We start from the raw sequence: 18077 nt of genomic DNA, 5'->3' as shown, positions 1-18077 counted from the left end.
TTAAAAGAAATTATCCCGGTTTTCCGATTCCTGGAGAACAACAAAAATGTATCCCCTTTTCAAAGGATAGGTTCTAAGTGTTAGAACTTGGGAGGGGTCCGACCGCTGGGACCCTGTGATCTTTTGCATGGGACCCTGGCTCTCCCCGGGAATGGAGCGTGTTGACCCCGGCACGAAACGGCGCCCGACACGCCCCCTCCATGTATCTCTATGGGAGAGCAGGAGATAGCCGAACAACCACAACCGAACCACCATCAACTGGTGCCAGAAAGTTAAACAGATTTGTTCTTCTATTAAAAAATCTTAATCCTTCCAGTAATTATCAGCTGCTGTATGATCCCCAGGAAGTTCTTTTCTTTTTGAATTTCCTTTCTGTCTTAGCACAATGCCTTCTGCTGACACCTCTGTCCAGAGCAGGAGAGCTTTTCTATTGGGATTTGCTCCTACTTTGGACAGTTCCTAAAATGGACAGAGATGTCAGCAGAGAGCACTGTGGTCAGACAGAAAGGAAATTAAAAAAGAAAAGAACTTCCTGTGGATCATACAGCAGCTGATAAGTACTGGAAGGATTAAGATTTTTTTAAATAGAAGAGCAAATCTGTTTAACTTTCTGGCACCAGTTGATTTAAAAAAAATAAATAAAAAAAAAAAAAATTTCAGTGGAGTACCCCTTTAAGCCGATCATACACGTTAGATTTACCTTGCTCCAAACTGGCAATGTAGGTGGGCCAGGCCAACCATCTAATGCGGTGGGCTGCAAACTGTGGACCTCCAGACTAAAGTCAGCCGCTCCCTGCTGACTTTGGTGGGTTCTGTCAACTGTCTCTAAAGCAGTGGTCTCCAAACTGTGGACCTCCAGATGATGCAACACTACAACAGCATGCCCGGGCAACCAACGTCTGTCTCCTGACAGCATGTTTCAGGGGACAGATGGATTTTAATGCCCGATCCTTTAGTTCTCTGAGGAGATAAAACACTGCTAGAGGAGTCTGGCAGCGGCTTTCTTCCCCCTTTCAGAACACATGGCGAGCATGCAGCTTTTTTCTCGTATATACTGTATACGTACAGTTTATCAGCATAGAGAATCCTTTTTATGCTGTGAGCTGCCAACACCCTGAATAGAATGTCAGGAAGCGAGACGATTTTGGCAAACCCTGTCTATTGTTAATTTTGCGCACTGAGCAACCATCAAAACTCCATCCCAGAGACAGTAATAATAAAAGCCCTTCTGTGACTATTGAAGCATGTGCCAGCTCTGCGCCTTATCTTACTCTCTATCTGGTTTCTTTTTACATGGGCAGGGCATGTGAATGATGGTAATTATAAGGTGCCCTATAGCTTAGTGGGTGCGGAGTCACAGGTAGCATTCCTGCCTCGTGTGATGGAGCGGCCAAGTGTTACTCTCGTCGGCAATGGAAGCATAAGAAGTGAAGGTTTACATGTCTCGGCAGATCTTCCATTATTCTCTGCCCACAGGGCTTTACAACTTTCACTAGCCTTGGTAGCCACGTTAAAGGTACACTACTACCAACAGGAGATTGTGCATGAAATAAGGAAAGCTTGAAAAAAGCCTCTCTTGTTCATTGGGTTGTGCTTGGTGTTCAGTTAAAGGGGTACTCCGTTGCAGAACATCTTATCTCCCCTATCCACATGATAGTTGATAAGTGTCTGACCACAGGGGGTCCAACTGGGATTACTGTCGACCACTGCACAAAGCTTCACCATGTAGCTCTATGGGAGAGCCAGAGATACAGCTTTCGAGTACTTCCGGCTCTTCCATAGAGCTACATGAAGGGGAGTGTCGGCTGCCACTTAGTGAGGTGGTCTACAGTTATCCGTAAACAGAGCAGAGATCGATCTGTGCACTAGGGGAGAGACTGGGTGCCGGGCAGGGGGACCCCCCTCGCGATCAGACACTTTTCTATATGACAGGAGATAAGATATTCTTCAACAGAGTACCTCTTTAAACAGCCCTTGAACAATGGTGGCGCTGTTACAGTTCTTCCTATTCTTGTATAAACCCTTTAAATGGGCACTGTCATTAAAACTAATTTTTGCTATTTTACTCCTTATGGTAAATACAAAATCTTTCTAATGTACATTTTCTTTTTAAAACAAATGAAGTTTTCAATGTTTTACTTGTGTTTAAAAAAGCTGCCACTAGGTGTCTCCCTACTTGTCCAGAGCACATTTCCCCCCATTTCTTGCACATACTTTGGCCTCCTGCTGGCCTGGCAGGAGTCCAAAATCAGGAAATGCAGTCTGGAGGGCTGAGGGGGTATGGGGGAGTGCAGCCTTAGCCAATCATAGCTCAATTCACACTGAACTGCTCTGGGCTCTGTAGCAGAGTTAGGGAGGAAGTTCTCGCCTGTGTGGCTTCAGATGATGTCACGCCTGCTGGGGAACGCCCCTTCCCTGTCTGTGAGACTGATCAGAAAATAAAGAGCAATATCAAGGTAGAAAACTAAAAAATTATAAAAAATAAAGGCAGGGGGTGGTTTATCATGATGGGGGCAGTGAACTGGGAGGATTATAACATTTAACAAGATCATGACAGGTACTCTTTAAGTAATGCTGGAGGCCCATTAGTAAAGCTTAATTTCTGCTATATGTTTTTAGAGAAGCACAACTGAAAGGATTAAAGTGTTAAAAGTGGCAGTAGGGTACACAAGCTTAAAGAGCAAGAATAAAAATTGAACAAATTCCTTCAGTACTAAATATAACATCAAATCTATATATATAATTTTTATTATTGAAATAATAATAATAGATTAAAATGTGTTTTAGGAGAAGCCATCAGTTGTGTGTTGTTTTTTTTTTTCTTTTAATAGGCCATCAGTATGTTATTAGTGAGGATTTGGAAAAGCAGGAGATTGGCACTTGCTGGAGAGCCATGAGATTAACTCTATTATTTCAGATACAGCAGGACATCGGCACACCCCTACATCTGTTACTGCAGCTCACCCCACATTCACTTCATCAGTAGTACCCGCATAGTCACACTTTTATGGCCTGTCCTAAGACTGGATTTTCCCCCATACATCTTATCCTCTATCCAAAGGATAGGGGATAATATGTCTGATCGCGGGGGTCCTTTCGCTGGGGACCCCTGCGATCTCCCTGCTGCACCCGGCGTTCGTTTAGAGCATCGGGTGCAGCACCAGAGGCTCATGACGTCACGGCCGCGCCCCACTCGTGAAGTCACGGCCACTCCACCGCAATGCAATTCTATGGGAGGGGGCGTGGCGGCCATCACTCCCCCCTCCCATAGACTTGCATTGAGGGGGCATGGCCGTGACATCACGATCAGGGCATGACCGTGACTTCACGTGCCTCTGCATCGCCAGTCATCCGGCACAGAGTGAAGTTCGCTCCATGCACCAGATGTCTGGGGTGCTGCAGCCGCGGCGGGACCCCTGCAATCAGACATCTTATCCCCTATCCTTTGTATAGGGGATAAGATGTCTAGGGGCAGAGTACTTCTTTAATCCTCTTTTTCAGTGTAAGGTAAATTAATGAAAGCTTCACCTCTGACTCTTGCACAGTTCTGTCTAGAACAGTGGTCCCCAACCTAGTCCACAAGGCTTGTCAACATTCAGATATTTTCAGTTACTCCATTGGAATAGTATTGAATTGGGACAAATTCACATCCTGGATTGTTAGTGGAGCTTGAGGACTGGCTTGGGGACCTCTGACCTATAATATATATATATATATATATATATGGACTAGAGATCCTTTTTATTTAAACTATCTAGCATAACCAATTTTGGTAGGTGTTTTTTTTGTAGTGTTGCTGATTTACCCTTTCCTGACCTGGATTGGTGACCTCCATACATTGTTATAGTTGATGCTGACATCTGACACGTCTTATTTTTCATTGTATTATAGAAAATGTGAAAAACCTTTTTCATTATTCCCTTTTTTAGGTAAAAAGAGAAATGGGAGAGAATACACCAGTGCTCTCAGATGATGAATTAATGTCTATGTCCGTGCGAGAGCTTAACCACCACTTACGTGGCTTATCCAAGGAGGAGGTAGTCCGGCTAAAACAGCGGAGGAGAACCCTAAAGAATAGGGGCTACGCTGCCAGCTGCCGTGTCAAACGTGTGTCACAGAAGGAAGAACTGGAGAAGCAGAAGAATGACCTACAGCAGGAAGTAGATAAGTTGGCACAGGAGAATTCCACCATAAAACTGGAACTGGACGCATTGAGGGCCAAGTATGAGGCTCTGCAAAACTTTGCTCGCTCAGTGTCCAGAGGTTCCGTCACTCCAGCTAAAGTGGCCGCCACCAGCGTCATCACCATCGTGAAGTCCTCGGGGAATTCGTACTCTTAACACAGGCAATTGCTTGAGAACCCAAATCCCATCTCACCTCAGCAAGACCTACAAGCCACGCACCAGATAGCCGTCTCCCAAAGACTCGGACAGTCATTAGTATGACACCTCCATGATCCCGTCCAACAAGAAGATGTTGGCTCCATACATTTGGAAATCTTTTCAGGAAAGCCGTGGTTTTTGTCCTAAAGTAAACCTGACCCAGCAATATGTCAATATTATATTTTGTACTGGTTGTTTAGCTAATGCAAAAAAAATTTGTATCCTTGTTCTTACTATTAAGGAAACATTTAACATTCCGTCTCTGAGAGGATCTATAAACCCCCAAAGTCGTTATATAACATTAAGTTAATATTTAATTTATTTTACCAATATTTATTCTAATATAAATGCTGCAGATTACCTATATGACAGGTTTACTTTAAGAAACCACCTACGGGCTTTCGTTTATTGTTAAATCGTAAAGTGAAGGTGAATGACAAGGGAATCTTTATACATTGGCCTTGAGGGTCCTCGTGGAGATTGCTTCGGGATTTCTGATCCTTTAGGATTTTGGTCCAAAAGAATGTAAAGAATTGTAAATGAAATAGTGAAAAAATATATATTGTTCAAGGGTTAAAGTGAATGTGAAACGAGAAGGGAAAACAGGATGTAGGAAACTAGAATGTGGAAGGAGAGGTTGACAAGTCCGAGAAGAAGGAACAATACGAAGTACTGAGAAGGTGAATTCAAGGAAAAAGATTGATCATGTGACCTGTATACATTTTTGGTTCAATAGAAAAAGGGATAGGACTACTGAATTGTGTGTGTATCCGTGTTCCCCGACCAGGTGAGGGGGGGTTCCCTAAAATTTAGCAGAAGAACCTCTAATTGCAAGCTGATTATACCCTGCTGAAGTCAAAGGTGGTCATACACCTTCAAAAGCTGGCGGCTGGCAGCTGTTCCTTCTGTCCTCCTCCATACATATGTGCGCTTAGTTTTTCTGAGCGTGCATACAGGGTGAGGGGAATGAGCAGCTGCCAGACACCTCTAGTGGTAGATTGTCTCCTTTGACATAAAAGGATCGGATGTTGAAATTCTACCTGCCTGATCCTCATAGTTGGCTCATCTTGATACACATACTTGCCTGTAGCTACCAAATCCGGATGGTTCAGACAATTTATGTTTTCATGAGTATGGGCCCATTACGAATATAGTGGCAGCGTGAGGTAGGAATGAAAGTAGCGATCCCCTAAAAGTGGAAAAAGTGTTCGGAGTTTCCCCTATGGTAATAAGTTTAGGAATCTGTGGTGTCTTGTAGATATATCTATAGGTAGATATGTAGTTTGGGCGAATGCCAAGTATTCAGTTCAGCTATTGAGTCTACAGTATATCTGTCCATGATATATAAATATTGACAACTTTTTAATGAGAAAGGAGCTGAAATTTGTTTTGACTGATTGAAAGAGAGAAATGTTCAAGTTTCAGTGCGGGGATCCACAATAGATTCGGCTGAATGTTCAGGTTTCCTCTATGGGTTTAGGGAGGGGGTAAGCTGCAGCCAGACAGCTCTGGCAACTACTTATCTTTCTCAGACCTAAGTAGGTAAAGAGGAGCCTTAAAGGGGTATTCCAGGCAAAACCTTTTTTTAAATATATATCAACTGGCTCCGGAAAGTTAAACAGATTTGTAAATTACTTCTATTAAAAAATCTTAATCCTTCCAATAGTTACGACACTTCACAGTCCCTTCTCCTTATTTAAGTTGTTTTTTTTTTTTTTTTTAAACCCTTTTGGCTGGATATCTCCTTTTAAGGCTCCTCTTCACCTAGTTTCAGCTTTGATGGCTGCTGGACAGGACAGGAGGCACATATGGTAACTTCAACAAGATCGACTATTATCAGAAGTGACTTGAATGTTTGGATAAGAAATGCAGGAAAAAGAAGCGGCTTATGCTAATGTGAAAAGTTGGAAAGAATTGTTAGTCGAGGGTGGGGGGCCTAAAATTCTATTGGACCCCCAGCCAGCAATCTCCACCAGGAACCCAATCCTTATCATTCGCGTGTGTAGTGTCCTGGCTAGGGGACTCATGCTGATGCATACTAATGGGGCGAATTCACACGTGGCAGATACGCCGTAGATTTGTGCCGGTAAATTGTGCAGAGATATCATCTATATAACGCAAAATTTTTCTGCAGGGAAATTGACTAGTGGTGCCATTTTAGAATAAAATAATTTTATTGCAAATGTCACCCCTTTTTAATGTATAGGGATGAAATTTGGCTGTGAATTTGAACTGGAAATCCACGGCTAAAATAAAAAATAAAAAATCTGCCACGTGTAGACTTTGCCCATACTGGTGCAAGGTACTTTAATGTCTTTCGGACATCACACTATTATATTACTGTAAGGTTTTTAAAAGTGGCCAGTTTTGGGCATATGACAAGTACCCCGCTCCCGCGTGTAATATTACTTATATGGCGAGATGGGTCTGCTCCACCTCTTCTGGAGAAACTCTAAAATAAATATAAATTGAAATAAATAAAAAATACTTTTATTAGCTGCTTAATATAAGAAAAATAAAAGAAAAAAATCAGTTTGACAAAATATGGGACAGAGAATTCACATTGCTGGGGAGGGGAGGGTGAGTCACAGACCTCAGTTTTCCAGGCCATTTCTCTCTGATTTTCCCGGTTGCCCTTATTTGCTTTCTTATTTATGTTTGAGACGTTTTATTTTTCTGCATATTTATATATTTTTATTTTAAAAGAATTTTAGGGTTAAAATGGTGGGAAAATGCTTATTTTAAATGTTTTTTGCTATGTCTCTCATAGGATGATTGATTTCTGTTTAATGGTTATTGATTATGATAGCATTACTACTTGAGCGTATAATTTTTAGTGGGATTTGTGGATTCCAATGTAAGTGACAGGCACAAGTTCAGACACTTTTTTTTTCTTGAACCTTTATACATCATGCTATTAATTATTTTCAGATACTCTCATACCTGCTCACTGGGGTTGGTAACCTATTGGGTGATATAGGAAGTCTTATTCTTATCAATGGCTCTGCTGCTTGCCCAAAGGCTGGGGTGTTCATTGTAAAGCCGAGTTGCAAAAAAGTTAGAGGGGTTGTCAGATATTACCAAAAGGGGTCCGCTTTGTTTCATTTTATTGTAGATAAGAGGAGCCCATGGACCGGAGTGGCACTGTTGTTAGAAAGGGGGGGGGGAATCCTGCTCCTAACGCCAACAATCCCAATTTTGGCATGACTGTCCCTTTTAAACTGGGTCACAAATGGGGAAAAAGTGTATGTAAATCCTGCCCTAAGCATTTTGGGGGCATATTAAAAGTGGGACTTAAATATCCCGATTTTGTTTTGTTTTTGTTTTTTTGGCAAGTATGTTTTAAGTGAGCACGGTCATGAAAAAAGAACTTTTGGTATGTTGTATCAAAAGTTAAAATTTTTTTTGGTCGGCATCTGAACACTCAGGAGAACTCTCCCAATTCTGTGTCACATGACCAAAAAGGGCTCAAAATGTAAGTCTAAGGTGCCCATCTGGTCTTTAAGATATAGAACTTGGAGAGAATACGCTAAGCGCACACTTCTCCCGGCTAGTTCTCTTAACTCCTTAAAGACGCAGGGCGTACCTGTACGCCCTGCGCCTGGTCCCGGTAAATAAAACTGGGTCACGCCGTGACCCCGCGTCGGTCCCAGCAGCTAATGATAGCCAGGACCCTGGGCTAATAGCTCGCGGCACCGTTCGTTGTCCCACGTGCTATTAACCCTTTAGACGCGGTGATCAAAGTTGATCGCCACATCTAAAATGAAAGCGAAAGCTTCCCGGCAGCTTCTCCCACACGAGCGGAGATCCCCTTACCTGTCTCCATCGTGTCCGATTGGCGATTGATTGCTCCAGGTCTGAGATACAGGCTTGAGCAATCGACCGCCTATAACACTGATCAATGCAAAGCTATGGCTATGTGATCAGTGTAAAAGATCAGTGTGTGCAGTGTTATAGCCCCTATGGGATCTATAACACTGCAAAAAAATAAAATAAAAAAAAAAAAGTGGAAAAGAAAAGTTAATAAAGGTCATTTAACCCCTTCCCTAATAAAAGTTTGAATCACCCCACTTTTCCCATTATAAAAAAGTGTAAAAATAATAAATAAACATGTGGTATCGCCGCGTGTGAATTATAAAAATATATAGTTAATGAAACCGCACGGTCAATGGCGTATGCGCAAAAAAATTCCAAAGTCCAAAATAGCGTATTTTTGGTCACTTTTTATATAATGAAAAATGAATAAAAAGCGATCAAAAAGTCTGATCAATACAAAAATGGTACCAATAAAAACTTCAGAACACGGCGCAAAAAATGAGTCCTCATACCGGCCCGTACGCGGAAAAATAAAGTTAGAGGGGTCAGAAAATGAGCATTTTTAACGTATACATTTTCCTGCATGTAGTTATGATTTTTTTTTTTCAGAAGTACGACAAAATCAAACCTATATAAGTAGGGTATCATTTTAACCGTATGGACCTACAGAATAATGATAAGGTGTCATTTTTACCGAAAAATGCACTGCGTAGAAACGGAAGCCCCCAAAATTTACAAAATTGCATTTTTTCTTCAATTTTGTCGCACAATGAATTATTTTTCCGTTTCGCCGTGGATTTTTTTTTTTTTTTTGTAACATGACTAATGTCACTGCAAAGTAGAATTGGTGGCGCAAAAAAATAAGCCATCATATGGAATTTTATGTGCAAAATTGAAAGCGTTATGATTTTTAGAAGGTGATGAGGAAAAAATAAAAATGCAAGAACGGAAAAACCCTGCGTCCTTAAGGGGTTAAGACCTCGTCTGAAAAAACCTTTTGATATGACATGTAAAAAAAAAAAAAAAAAAGAATAATAATTTTTCGTGCCCGTGCCTATTTAAAGCATAAATGACAACTTTTTTTTTTGTTTTTTGTTTTTTAATGAAAACTAAATTGGCATATTTAAGTCCTGCCTTCCAGACCGCCCCCAAGGCATCACTTAAAACGTGCTTCTCTCATTGCTGTGAGCTGTCGGGGTCTTAACACTCTTGACTAATAAAAATTCTTGACCTGTGGACCTCCAGCTGTTGCAAAACTACAACTCCCAGCATGCCCGGACAGCCAACGGCTGTCCGGGCATGCTGGGAGATGTAGTTTTGCACCAGCTGGAGGTTCACAGTTTGGAGACCACTGCCCTAAGCTATAAAGTTTCAGTTGGCCTTAGCTGGCCTACAGTCCTGTTGTTATTGGGGTTTTCTGTCTACCGTGTGCCCCTTTCTGTTAATATCTGGAGCAACTAAAAAAAATAGACAGGGCAGCTTTGAGGATTTCAATTTCCCCACAGTTGCCCCACGTTCCTATTGTTTCCTACATCCAAAAATTGGGCCCGTATTGTTGCTTTTTTATATTTTGAGTAGCAGATGTGGCTTCCTCGGCAAGCGGAGGGTTAATTAATGCCATCGTCGATCCCTTAGGTCAGTGTTTCCCGACCGGGGTGCCTCCCAGCTGTTGCAAAACTACAACTCCCAGCTTGCCTGGACAGCCAAAGGCTGTCCAGGCACGCTGGAAGTTGTAGTCTTGCAACAGCTGGAGGCACCCTGGTTTGGATACATTGCCCAGTCCATGTCCTACTCAGTGGTTACCAGCTCTTTACCGATCCTATAACCAGCTGAGGTGTGTGTGTGTGTGGCATATTTCGGGTGTAGTATCTGTGTGTGGGTCAGACAAGTGCACAGTACTTATTCTGTATTACGAGTCACATGTATTAAACATTTTTTCATATATCTAATATATGTGTGTATATAAATATAGTGAATGCTATTTATTTTTCTGAAGCATTTTAAAGTCCCTTTATAAGTGTATTTTATATTGTTCGAATAAAGCATTTTTTTCATGTAAATGTTTTTTTTTTCCTGGTTTGTGAAGTTTTCCGTTACCGCTAGCCGATCTCAACCTAAGGGTGTGTTCACACTGCGTTTCTGTTTCACGATTTCCATTACGATCCATTTAAAAAAAAAAAAAAAAAATTATTTGTTTTTTACTTGATAAGTCAGTGGGAAACTGATTCTGCTGTATCGCATACGGCAGCATCCGTAAACGTAGTGTGAGCCCACCCAAGTCCGTTCAGTCTTTATTTTACATATATATATATATATATATATATATATATATATATATATATATATAATTTTTTATTTATTTTTTTTGCAGTTTTATCTCCACATGTAAATTAAGAAAATTACAATGGATAGGGTTAAAGGGGGGTTATCCAGGAAAAAACTTTTTTTTTTTTTTTTATATCAACTGGCTCCAAAAAGTTAAACAGATTTTTAAATTTCTTCTATTAAAAAATCTTAATCCTTTCAATAATTATCAGCTGCTGAAGTTGAGTTATTGTTTTCTGTCTGGCAACAGTGCTCTCTGCTGACATCTCTGCTGGTCCCGGGAACTGCACAGAGTAGAAGAGGTTTGCTATGGGGATTTGCTTCTAAACTGGGTGGTTCCCGAGACGGGTGTCATCAGAGAGAACTTAGACAGAAAAGAACAACTCAACTTCTGCAGCTCATAAGTACTGAAAGGATGAAGATTTTTTAATAGAAGTAATTTACAAATCTGTTTAACTTTCTGGAGCCAGTTGAGATATATATATATATATATATATATATATATATATATATATATATATATATATATATATATATATATATATATTATAATAAATATAAAAAAAAAAAGTTTTTTCCTGGATAACCCCTTTAAATAAAATTCAACAGTCCACGCAAATTAGGGGAAAACGCATCTTTTTATTTTTTACTTGTTAGGCTTTGTTCACACAGTGGAATATGTGCTGGAAAACACAAGCGGACATTTGCTTCTTTCGACGGTGCTAGGACCGCTCGGAAATGCACCGTCTCCATAGAAGGCAATGCGTTTCCAAGCGTAATCTGCAGAAACATTGAACCAGTGAAATTTTTCTGCAGACGCCAGAATGAGTATTTTGGAATCATCTGCCATGGAAATTCTGCCGAGCACACAGTGCAGCAGAATCCCAGTGATATCAATGGGACCCTTCTGCAGCGGAATTGCCAGACAGAAAAAAAAAAAATATATATATATATATATATATATATATATATATATATATATATATAGAGTGTGTAAGAATGATAATTGGTGTTGTGAAGTCATTTTGTTCATTTTAGTGGACTTTATTATAAATTATGTGCATGTCCACCCAAAAAAAAAAAAAAAATGCAAGGAAGTGACTACAAAATAACTCAGTAAGGCAGATTTATCAAAACCTATGCTGAGATAAAGTTGCCCATAGCAACCAATCAGATTGCTTCTTTCATTTTTCAGAGGCCTTTTCAAAAATGAAAGAGGCAATCTGGTTGCTATAGGCAACTGGTCATTTTTTTTTCTCTGCACATTGGGGGAGATTTATCAAAACCTGTGCAAAGGAAAAGTTGCCCATAGCAACCAATGAGATCGCTTCTTTCATTTTGCAGAGGCCTTGTTGAAAATGAAAGAAGGGATCTGACTGGTTGCTATGGGCAACTGCACCACTCTTCCTCTACACAGGTTTTGATAAATCTCCCCCATTAAGTTTTCCCCAAAGTCCCTATTTAAAATCTCATTCAGGCTACAGTACATTTCCACATAACTTATTTTTGGTGTTTTTTTTTTTTAACCTGAAAAAGCCCCTCATCTTTCAGTTTTTGTGACTTTTTTTTCCTCAAAAAATAGCGTGGTTTGGTCTTGAAATGTTTCCCCTGTGTTTTTAGTCATTACATGTCATGTGATTCATTCATCATGTAACCCAAAGATTTCTATGGAAGAAAAAAAAATCAACATTTTTTTCTTTGTGCTTTTTCCCTCCCATTGAAGCTTCTAGAAGAAAACGCCAAGATTCAATGAAAAAAATGCCATAGTCTCAGTACTTTGGGATTTTTAAAAATTGCCACTGAGCCAAAAAGAAAAAAAGACAATGAAGAGTAAAAACAAAAAAGAAAAACCTCAAGTGGGTTTGGTGTTTTATATTTTCCTATTGCATCAAACTTGGCATAATTGCAAGAAAAATAAAAATAAAGTCAAATTTTTCCATTTTCTTCATCGGTCTCTGGAGTTGGAGTCTATAAACATCAAAGTATGAAGGCCTAAGGGTATGTTCAAACGGACGGACTAACTGCAGAATTTCCGCAGCATACTTGCTGAAAATTCGCAGCAAATTATGCCACCATTGACTTCAATGGGCAGATTCGCAGATTTTCCTTCGGCCCCATCGAAGTCAATGGTAGTAAAATCTGCTGCGGAAGGTAATCCGACCATGTGAATATACCAGTATGTTCACACTGACAGATCCACAGCGCATTTTACGCTGCGCATCCTCCAACAATGGATCCCTATATTGTACCTCAAGCTGTGCCTGCTTGTAGCAGCGATCCACCGCTACGAGCAAACACACTTAGATCCCTAAGGCAGTGTTTTCCAAACAGTGTGTGTTCAGGCTTTCCATTGGCTGTCCGGGTATGCTAGGAGTTGTAGTTTTGCAGCAGCTGGAGGCACACTGTTTGGAAAAGACTGGCCTAAGGCTCCATTCACAGTGTAGTTTCATCACATGTAGCAAGAATAGCGCAGCATGCAGCACTATTTCTGTTGTTAAAATAACACTTTAACATGTTACCAAATACCGTATCTGGGGTTCATCTGGAGTCTGTCGAGTGCCGTTGGGATCTGTCGTACACTGCATCTGGCAAATGGAAATGGAGCCTAAAATAAGTCACCTGCAGTAAGTGCACATTACTTTTTGCAGATTTCAAGCTATTTTTTAGATTAATTATAGCTCCTTCATAGTGTCACGACTACACATATATAATAAAGGGAACACTTAAACAACACAATGTGACTCCAAGTCAATGACACTTCTATGAAATCCCACTGTCCCCTCAGGAAGCAACAATGATTGACCATCAATTTCACATGATGTTGGGCAAATGGAACAGACAACAGGTGGAAATTATAGGCAATTAGCAAGACACCGCCAATAAAGGAGTGGTTCTGCAAGTGGTGACTGCAGACCACTTCTCAGTTCCTATGCTTCCTGGCTGATGTTTTGGTCACTTTTGAATGCTGGCGGTGCTTTCACTCTAGTGGTAGCATGAGACAGAGTCTACAACCCACACAAGTGGCTCAGGTAGTGCAGCTCATCCAGGATGGCACATCAATGCAAGCTGGGGCAAGAAGGTTTGCGGTGTCTGTCAGCATAGTGTCCAGAGCATGGAGGTGCTACCAGGAGACAGGCCAGTACATCAGGAGACAAGGAGGAGGCCATAGGAGGGCAACAACAAGCAGCAGGATCGCTACCTCCACCTTTGTGCAAGGAGGAGCACTGCCAGAGCCCTGCAAAATGACCTCCAGCAGGCCACAAATGTACATGTGTCCACTCAAATGGTCAGAAACAGACTCCATGAGGTGGGGGTTGTGCTTACAGCCCAACACCTTGCAGGACATTTGGCATTTGCCAGAGAACACCAAGATTGGCAAATTTGCCACTGGCACCCTGTGCTCTTCACAGATGAAAGCAGGTTCACACTGAGCACATGTGACAGACGTGACAGAGTCTGGAGACGCCGTGGAGAACATTCTGCTGCCTGCAACATCCTCCAGCATGACCGATTTGGTGGTGGGCCAGTTATGGTGTGAGGTGGCATTTCTTTGGGGGGGCTGCACAGCCCTCCATGTGCTTGCCAGAGGTAGCCTGACTGCCATTAGGTACCGAGATGAGAACCTCAGACCCCTTGTGAGACCATATGCTGGTGCAGTTGGCCCTGGGTTCCTCCTAATGCAAGACAATGCTAGACCTCACGTGGCTGGAGTGTGTTCAGTTCCTGCAAGAGGAAGGCATTGATGCTATGGACTCACCCGCCCGCTCCCCAGACCTGAATCCGATTGAGCACATCTGGGACATCATGTCTCGCTCCATCCACCAACGCCACGTTGCACCACAGACTGTCCAGAAGTTGGCGGATGCTTTAGTCCAGGTCTGGGAGGACATCCCTCAGAAGACCATCCGCCATCTCATCAGGAGCATGCCCAGGCGTTGTATGGAGGTCATACGGGCACGTGGAGGCCACACACACTACTGTGTCTCATTGTGACTTGTTTTAAGGACATTACATAAAGTTGGATCAGCCTGTAGTGTTGTTTTCCACTTTGATTTTGAGTGACTCCATATCCAGACCTCCATGGGTTGATAAATTTGATTTCCATTGATAATTTTTGTGTGATTTTGTTGTCAGCACATTCAACTATGTAAAGACGAAAGTATTTCATACGATTAGTTCATTCGTTCAGATCTAGGATGTGTTATCTTAGTGTTCCCCTTAATTTTTTTGATCAGTGTAGTAATAATCACTTCTCATTCTGCTGTTAATCTGCAGGGGTTTACATTGTTTCGCAAGGATAGAATGAACAGAAAAGGTGGTGGAGTCTGTCTGTATGTAAGAAGTGGTATGAAAGTCAGTGTGAACGATGCCATAGTGTGTGATGATTCTGAGGAGGTGGAATCACTGTGGGTAGAATTACAAAAGGAGGGAAATACTGAAAAATAATATTTGGTGTAATCTACAGACCCCCTAATATCACTGAAGAGATAGAAGTTCGGCTTCATAAACAAATAGAGAGGGCCGCCCGGGCAGGTACAGTGGTAATAATGGGAGATTTTAACTATCCAGATATAGATTGGGGTCCGGGGCTGGCTAAAACTACAAAGGGGAGAAAATTCCTAAATTTATTGCAGGATAATTTTATGGGCCAGTTTGTGGAGGACCCAACAAGAAGTGATGCCTTGTTGGATCTGATCATTTCCAACAACGCAGAGCTGGTTGGTAATGTAACTGTGAGGGAAAACCTTGGTAATAGCGACCACAATATACAGTAACCCCCCGACCTACGATGGCCCCGACATATGATAAAATCGACATACGATGCTTTTATATGTCGGGGCCATCGCATTAACTGCTATCCGACAGCGCATAATGCTTAAGCGTCTGTCAGATAGCAGTTTAAGCATCCCGGACAGGTTCGCTTACCTATTCCCGCTGCTCCGGGTCCACTTCGCGATCCTCCGGTGTCTTGCGCATCTTCTCCAGGGTCCGGGCCTCGCTTTCCAGAGTCGTTATTACGTCACTACGCACGCCGCACCAGCGCAGCAGCGTAATAACGTCACCAGAAAGCGAGGCCCGGACTATGCGGAAGAAGCCGGAGGATCGCGAAGAAGACACCGGAGCAGCGGGACAGCATCTGGAGCCCCTGGGACAGCATCGGGAGCGGTGAGGACCTGGTTCGGAGATACGGGGACAGGTGAGTACAGCTTCCTATACTTTACATTGCACGGATCCCTCAACATACGATGGATTCGACAAACGATGGGTCGTTTGGAACGAATTACCATCGTATGTTGAGGGACCACTGTAGTTACTTTTGACTTAAAATGGAGAAAACAAAGACAGACGGGGAAGGCAAAAACATATAACTTTAAAAAGGCAAACTTCCCTGGGCTGAGGGCTGCACTACAGGACATAGACTGGGGGGAGGTGTTCTTAAATACTGATACAGAAGGTAAATGGGACATCTTTAAATCAACTCTAAATAACTATACAGCTAAATATATACCAAAGGGGAACAAATATAAACGATTAAAACTAAATCCTACATGGCTGACAAATGATGTTAACCCCTTAAGGACCGGAGGTTTTTCCGTTTTTGCATTTTCGTTTTTTGCTCCTTGCCTTTAAAAAATCATAACTCTTTCAAATTTACACCTAAAAATCCATATGATGGCTTATTTCTTGCGCCACCAATTCTACTTTGTAATGACATCAGTCATTTTGCCCAAAAATCTATGGTGAAGCGGGAAAAAAAATCATTGTGCGACAAAATTGAAAAAAAAAACGCTGTTTTGTAACTTTTGGGGGCTTCCGTTTCTACGTAGTACATTTTTCGGTAAAAATGACACCTGATATGTATTCTGTAGGTCCATACGATTAAAATGATACCCTACTTATATAGGTTTGATTTTGTCGGACTTCTGGAAAAAATCATAACTACATGCAGGAAAATTAATACGTTTAAAATTGTCATCTTCTGACCCCTATAACTTTTTTATTTTTCCGTGTATGGGGCGGTATGAGGGCTCATTTTTTGCGCCGTGATCTGAAGTTTTTAACGGTACCATTTTTGCATTGATAGGACTTATTGATCGCTTTTTATTCATTTTTAAATTATATAAAAAGTGACCAAAAATGCACTATTTTGGACTTTGGAATTTTTTTGCGCGCACGCCATTGACCGAGCGGTTTAATTAATTATATATTTTTATAATTCGGACATTTCCGCACGCGGTGATACCACATATGTTTATTTTTATTTTTATTTACACTGTGTTTTTTTTTTTTATTGGAAAAGGGGGTGATTCAAACTTTTAATAGGGGAGGAGTTAAATGATCTTTATTCACTTTTTTTTTTCACTGATCTTCTCAACGATTCTGCCGGATGACTGCTCATGCCTGGATCTCAGGCACTGAGCAGTCATTCGGCGATCGGACAGCGAGGAGGCAGGAAGGGGCCCTCCCGCTGTCCTGTCAGCTGTTCGGGATGCCGCGATTAGCCGCGGCTATCCCGAACAGCCCGACTGAGCTAGCCGGGAACTTTCACTTTCACTTTTAGCCGCGCGGCTCAGCTTTGAGCGCGCGGCTAAAGGGTTAATAGCGCGCGGCGCCGCGATCGGCGCTGCGCGCTATTAGAGGCGGGTCCCGGCTTCACTATGACGCCGGGCCCGCCATGATATGACGCGGGGTTACTGGTCCTTGGTCCTTAAGGGGTTAAAAGAGCAATAAACAACAAAAAAATTGCCTTCAAAAAATTCAAATCTGATGGGTCATCTATAACATTTAAACAGTACAAGGAGCTTAATAAAATCTGTAAAAATGTAATAAAAACAGCAAAAATTCAAAACGAGAGACAGGTGGCCAAAGAAAGCAAAACTAATCCTAAATATTTTTTTAGATATATAAATGCAAAAAAACCAAGGACAGAGCATGTAGGACCCCTTAATAATGATAATGGGGAGGTTGTCACAGACGATAAAGAGAAGGCGGAGCTACTGAATGGGTTCTTTAGTTCTGTATATACTATGGAAAAAGGAGCTGACATTGGACAGGTCAGTGCTGGTAACACATCATGTAATGTACTGAACTGGCTTAATGTAGAGATGGTACAAGGTAAGTTAAGTAATATAAATGTAAGCAAATCTCCAGGGCCGGATGGACTACACCCAAGAGTTCTTAGAGAGGTAAGTTCAGTAATATCTGTACCCTTGTTCATGATATTTAGATATTCTCTGGTGTCTGGTATTGTGCCAAGGGACTGGTGCAAGGCGAATGTGGTGCCAATCTTCAGAAAGGGCTCTAGGTCTTCCCCAGGAAACTATAGACCGGTAAGTTTAACGTGCATTGTGGGTAAATTGTTTGAAGGACTTATAAGGGATTACATACAGGAATACATGGGGGATAATAGTATTATAAGTGATAGCCAGCATGGGTTTACTAAGGATAGAAGTTGTCAAACCAATCTAATTTGCTTTTATGAAGAGGTGAGTAGAAGCCTTGACAGAGGAATGGCTGTGGATATAGTGTTTCTGGATTTTGCCAAAGCGTTTG

General features: G+C 41.6%; 1 protein-coding gene and 1 long non-coding RNA gene across 9 annotated transcripts in view; one reads left to right on the top strand and one right to left on the bottom strand.

Moving 5' to 3' along the window:
* MAFF (MAF bZIP transcription factor F) overlaps window positions 1–7656 on the top strand; it is a 53670-nt gene extending 46014 nt beyond the window's left edge. For all 8 annotated transcript variants that reach the window (XM_056523950.1, XM_056523952.1, XM_056523945.1 and 5 more), the window contains one exon: window positions 3930–7656. In XM_056523950.1, the coding sequence (XP_056379925.1) occupies window positions 3930–4340 (411 nt within the window). In that variant the 3' untranslated portion in view covers window positions 4341–7656. The remainder of the gene's footprint in view (window positions 1–3929) is intronic.
* Window positions 1–18077, bottom strand: part of LOC130275697 (uncharacterized) — a 38905-nt gene that overhangs the window by 889 nt on the left and 19939 nt on the right. The window contains exon 2 of the long non-coding RNA XR_008844873.1: window positions 13050–13108. This is a non-coding gene — a long non-coding RNA (uncharacterized LOC130275697). The remainder of the gene's footprint in view (window positions 1–13049; window positions 13109–18077) is intronic.

This window comes from Hyla sarda, chromosome 6 (assembly GCF_029499605.1).
Source record: "Hyla sarda isolate aHylSar1 chromosome 6, aHylSar1.hap1, whole genome shotgun sequence".
NCBI classification, from domain to species: domain Eukaryota; kingdom Metazoa; phylum Chordata; class Amphibia; order Anura; family Hylidae; genus Hyla; species Hyla sarda.
This window is presented reverse-complemented; position numbering and strand designations above follow the sequence as displayed.